The sequence below is a fragment of the Ipomoea nil genome, unplaced genomic scaffold, assembly GCF_001879475.1.
Source record: "Ipomoea nil cultivar Tokyo-kokei standard unplaced genomic scaffold, Asagao_1.1 scaffold1895, whole genome shotgun sequence".
NCBI classification, from domain to species: domain Eukaryota; kingdom Viridiplantae; phylum Streptophyta; class Magnoliopsida; order Solanales; family Convolvulaceae; genus Ipomoea; species Ipomoea nil.
The window spans coordinates 1477643-1483842 of NW_017618323.1; the positions used below are offsets into that span (position 1 = coordinate 1477643).

The 6200-nt window shown below is 36.0% G+C and overlaps 1 protein-coding gene across 1 annotated transcript; it reads right to left on the bottom strand.

Annotated features, from left to right (window-relative positions):
* Positions 1–2070: 2070 nt before the first annotated feature.
* Positions 2071–5848, bottom strand: LOC109193485 (protein Asterix). Its single transcript, XM_019344323.1, has 3 exons — positions 5650–5848; positions 5379–5479; positions 2071–2309 (listed from the first exon to the last, which is right to left on the bottom strand). The coding sequence occupies exons 1-3, from the start codon at positions 5788–5790 to the stop codon at positions 2246–2248; spliced, it is 306 nt and encodes a 101-aa protein (XP_019199868.1). The 5' UTR covers positions 5791–5848; the 3' UTR covers positions 2071–2245.
* Positions 5849–6200: the final 352 nt, after the last annotated feature.

The following is a 6200-nucleotide window of genomic DNA, read 5'->3' on the forward strand; positions in this document are numbered from 1 at the left end:
AGGTGGTACAAGCAGAAGCATCACCTACGGACGCTGATTGGAATCTCATATGGAAGCTACGCACGTCGGGGGAAATATGTTTCTTCGTCTGGCTTGTGAAACACGAAAGAGTTCTAACCAACACCGAGCGCGTTAGAAGGCATATAGCGACTGACGTAACTTGTTTTCGTTATGCAGGACAACCAGAAAATCTCAATCACATCTTCCGACGATGTCCGATAGCAAAGGAGACGTGGGCGACGTCGCTTCCACGACAGACAGCGGAGCGGCTAAGTGACCTGAATTGGAAGGACTGGCTCACTACGAACTTGAGAGGCGATGCTGATGAGGGGTTCGAAGAGGGATGGCCCGAACGTTTTGCTATTCGACTATGGTGGCTATGGAGATAGAGAAATGACGAAGTGTTTCGGCAAGTGACAACGTCCACGTTCCAAAGACGAGCCTGGCTTGCAGCCTACGACGCGGAGGTCAGCGCGGCATTTAGGAAAGGCAGGATAGCGAGCAGACACAACATGCAACCTCTTGAAGATGCCGTAGCATGGGAAAAGCCTCCACAGGGCTGGTGGAAGATCAACGTTGACAGCTGTAGAAAAGCTAGTGGCGCTGCGGGGTGCGGAGGAATTCTGAGAGACCCTACAGGGAAATGGTGTGGGGGCTTCTCGTGTAATATTGGCCGATGCAAGATTGAAGAAGCTGAAGCCTGGGCAATTTTACAGGGCATCCGACTCGCAAAGAATGTAGGCGCGGACAAGCTCATCGTTGAAAGCGACTCAACAGCCGCTGTGGAAAGCATGAGGTCCTGTAATGTGGATCGAAACAATATTGTTGGGCATTGCATACGTGAAGCTATGGGTCTGGCGAAGGTGGAGTATAAACATGCGTATAGGGAACAAAACAAGGTGGCAGACGCACTTGCGTCTTTGTCCCTCTCATATCCTATTGGTCTACATGTGTTGAACGAGGCACCTATGGAACTCCGGGATGTTGTTCATCAGGATCGCATCGGAGCAAAGCACCCTCGTAAGGCTCCACGGGGGAGATTAGCTGGGAGTGGGGCTTGCTAGAAGCTCTGGGTTTTACCCTCATCTTGATAAATAAAAAAAAAAAAAAAAAAAAAAAAAACCAAGACGACTGCTAATTATGCTGAAGACATAAAGTTTACTGGGACTATTTAAGAGAATATAGTTAATAGTTAATAATAATTAAAGATAAGATAGGAAAATCAGATAAAATATTTAATAAAAAAAGGAAAAATGGTCAAATAGGCCCTCAAACATTTGTTAAAGAGTCAACTAGCCCCTCCAACTTTTTAAAGGTGCAATTACACTCATATACAATGCATTTTGATGCAATGAAGTCTAAATACGGGTAAATGACTTGCTATCATAGGTCATTGAAGATCCGACCATTTTCCGACGTATTTTTAGGCAAAAAAAATTACTGACAACCGTCAAACGGACACCAATCACAGACTTCGGTGACCACTGTGGTCACCTTCTCCGGCGAGAAGGCCACCACTATCTTGGCCTCCTCGACTCTGGCGAGAAGGCCACCACAGTGGTGGCCTTCTCGAGTGGTGGCCCTCTCCGGTCGAGAAGGAGACCACAGTGGTGGCTTTCTCGACCAGAGAAGGCAACCCAGATCTGGGTTGCCTTCTCTGGCGAGAAGGTGACCACAGTGGTCACCGGAGTTCGTGACCGGGGACCGTTCGACGATCACTTTCTTGTTTGAAAATACGCTAAAAAATGCCCAGATTTGAATGTAATTGTACCTTTAAAAAATTGGAAGGACTAATTGACTCTTTAGCAAATGTTGGAGGGCTTATTAGACACTTTTTCCATCATAAAATAATATGAATCAATCATGTGAGAAAATAATTACACCAATAATTTTTTTTGTTCCCGAGCTTAATTTTAGTGGCTCTCATTAAAACTGTAAAAGTAGATATAGAAATAAAAAGAGTTATTTTTATAAATCAAGTCCATGATAATTTTACAAAAAAAAAAAGGTCCATCAACCAAGGTTTTTCCAAATTATTAAAGGAAAAAATATATATATGAAATCTACTTAAGCAATTAACTTGAAATAATATCATTAGAAACCAAGCAAATTTTTATGACAATACCAAGCTAAGTTTCCAGTCTAGTACTCTAGTTCTATGAGTTCGTAACAAGTGAAAAACTTTCTACTCTGATTTGATAACCAAAACAGAAACATAAAGTGGCTGGGAAATGTCAAATGAAATTTATTTCTTGCTTGATCGAGGGCCAACACCCAAATAATTTGTCACCAACCCCATAATACCGAACCTGCCATTCCAAAACACAAATAGAGGGTCATTTTTTTGTACTTAGACTTGGGAATACTCATTCATCAAAGTGAAAGCAGTATATACACAAAGCAGCAAAGAAATAAACTTCAGTTTAAATCAAACCCCTTTGAAACTTTAGAAAATAAACTACAATAACCAAATCAGACATCTTGTTGTGTTGAGCATATAATATATAAACATAAATATGCAATCCAATTATCAGCTTAAGCTTTTAGTTGAAATAGAACACATCTTCAATTTGGTATCAGAGCTAACATATCTTTAAGACAGTATCTACTAATGCTATGAAGATTGCAGGATCATTACTTCAGGGACTTCTCCCGTACTTCAACCCAAATATATAAATAAATAAATAAATATATATATATATATATATATATATATATATATATTCTTTGAACTCATTTTTAATTAATTAACTAGTTTTTCAATTCTTTCAACTAGCTAAACAACTACCCATCAACATCTATCATCAAATACAAAGCGACTAGTTTATAATTTATCAGCTAGTAATGCCAAAGAGAGTCATAGTTGAGGCCCTGAGGGTAGACTATTCACCCCAACTCCCTTAACTTTTGAGTCATAGTAAGGTGTGTTTGGTTCAAACATTGAAATCGAAATGGTAATGGGAATCAAATATTTGGTAATGGTAATGGGTTTAAGTAGAACGAATCCCTTTGTTTGATAGTAAATAGGAATTGGAATCAAAAAAAAAAAAATATATATATATATATATATATATATATATATATATATATATTAAAATTCCATATTTAATGCATAGACAATGGCTTTTTATTTTTTCATTTTTTTCTCCCTTATTTTTTATTGCATTGTTCAAAAGTAGAGGAGTAAAAGCGTAATGGGTTTTATAATTACTAAAGGATTTGAATCCAATAGTAGGATAACAAAAGTAGGCAAACAAACACGATACTGGGTATCAAAAGTCCCCAACCAAACACACCCTTAAAGTTTTTGTAACCCTCAAATTTTAAAAATGGAAGGCAACCTTTTGAATCAACAAAATATAAATAAAAGTTTAAATCAACATACAAAGTATAAAAATAAAAATAAACAAACTGAAAATAGGATTAAAAAAGACAGCACATAGAAAAGTCAATTAACGCATGGAAAGAAATATTTAGAGTAAACAGATAACTAAACAAACATATTGAGATTGTTGGATGAATCACTTATTGCTATTACTTTGTTATATCCATCAAGATATATATTCAACCCTATTGTTTATATGAACAGATATTTCTTGAAAACTGTAAAATTTATATACAACTTTATTATTTTTCAGAAAAAGAAGGTTGCATAACATCCTAACTCCCATGACTTAGGGTTCCTAGTCTTGAGCCACTATTCTGTTTTCTACTTTAAAAATTTCACAGAATTTCAATCACAAACGTCCTGAAAATTATAACACTCAAAATGTCACTACTTCTGAAAAGCAGAAAATGGGATTACACAAAGTAGAGTGTTAAATTGACAGTTAACCCAAACACTCTAGATCTAACACAAATATTTAAAATGCCAAACATTTTCAATTTAAGATCCTACTTTTTGCCAAGCCCAGCAATGAATAAGAATAGTGTGGAAAGATATAGCATTACGCCATTACCATGAAACTTTACCCAAAAACCCTAATAATAATAACAAATTAACAATAATAACAATTCACAAGTTTGAACTATTTGCTTACTCTCTTCCAATTGGTTACACAACAAAAGTAAATTGCACTTCACATAAATTTGCAGGCAATAAGATGTAACAATGGAAAATAAAAAACATAGCCCAAAATACGAGATCTAACTTGAGATCATGTCAAGGGCATCAACCTATGGTATGGTTGCTCAAATATTGCATGAATCATATTAAAATAACAACAACAACAACAGCAATAAAAGTAATAACACTTTTGGTCCTCGAATTATTGGTGTACAATAAACTCGGTCCTTAAAGTATTGATATCTGGTCGTTAGATTGAAATTGAAGTGATGCTTTTAGTACCCGAAATATAAATCCATGATGGAGTTAGGCTAGGAGATAGCATGAGACTCAGTAGAAAGATGTTTGGGCAAATTATAATCAATGTACTTCTTTGATACTTAGGAATCAAAAGCACCATTCATATGTCAACCTAGGGATCAAGAGTGGAGGCGGAAAAACAACTCAAGGATTGAGTCTACTATACCCTAAAACAAAAGTATCATTTTCCCTAATAATTATTAGAGTTAATCCTAATTTAGTCCTTAAATATGATGACAATTTCAGATTTAGTCCTTGACTAAAAATTTAAGTATTTAACTTCTTCAACTTTAGTGGTGGTCCGCAATTTGATCTTCCATTACCAGTCATTTCTGTGAAATTTGAGAGTTAAAGGGTAATTACTAGCTTGTCAACTAAAAAAAAAATTGTCAAAGTTAAGGTTTGTCAATCACCAATTTTGCATTGGCAACTAGGCATACCACATTAACACTCAAACCTAAATTTTCATTAAATTGTCTAAATATATTAGGAGCTTTAATGGAGTCAAACTAGGAATCAGGAAGAGACTACAGAAAAAATCTACTTAGAGATAGTAATTTGCCTTTTAACCTCAAATGTCACCAAGATGAGATGAATTATAGCTAGCAGACAAAAATTGAGCACAACCACTAAAGTCCAGTAAAAAATTAAGTCAAATTATTAGTTAAGGACTAAATTAGAAAACACCACCATAGTCAAGGACTAAATTAGAAATTAACTCTCATTATTATACTAATTGTGACACTAGTTATTATGTTATATTGAAACACTTTGTAAGAATATGAAATTCAGAAAAAGTTCCTCCAATTCATTGCAATTTACAAACTTAATCTCTATCAGTACCACACCAGAATCCCTCTTTTTTTTTAAATCAAACAAGACATGCATCGGCAGAAATTCAAATTCAAGCACACCAAAGTAAGAAACACATTATAAAAATAAAAAAGGCATGCTCAAATTTTAAGAAAAAGAAATCTAGAAATCACAATAACAAAGAAAATCTAAAACTCACATCATGGCCATGGAGATTTGCCTAAGATCAGTCTCAATGTTCTTCATGTTAGCAAGTGATTGAGCACTGAAAATTATCGCGAGCCACGAACAGATCTTGTACTGCAAAAAGAAAACACAGATCATCAGATTACAAAATTCACCAAAGCATACAATATAACGGGGCCAAAATATACAGGAACTAATGTTGTTTCGTTCGACTGAGGACGAAGAACAAATAAGTAGTTTCAAAATAGAATCAGATCGGAGGTAGTTATAGTGCAAGTACACACTCGGAACATGGCACCAAAAACGCCAAAGATGACGGCGATGAAGCCGGAGTAGTCCATAGGAAGATCTTGAGTAGATACCGGCTGAGGTTTGTACGGCTTCGCAGCCGACGGCAACCGTGGATCGTTACCCTGCGACGACATTTCCGATCCGGGCCAAAATAAAAATTCTACATATTTGTTGCGATTTTTATACTCTTATATAATTATTATAACTTCAAGTGATTAAGATTGAACTCCTTACGCTTTTTCCCCCTAAGTTTTTATGTACCAAAATCTCTCCCCTGTAGTTTTCAGTATTAGGGAAGCCTCCCCACCATTTTTTGGTACTTTTTAGTTTTGATGTAAAGTTTGAGGGTTAAAATTAGGAATGGCAATGGGGCGAGGTGGTCGCACCCGCATTTTCAACCCACTCTCCGCACCCGCATCTGCGCGGGTAATGAAATTCATATCTCATATTCTTCGCGGAGATTTTGCAGGTGCGAGTAATATCCAACCCGCAATTCTAATTATTAATATTAGACTTAAATTTAATAAAAATTTTATACTACAAT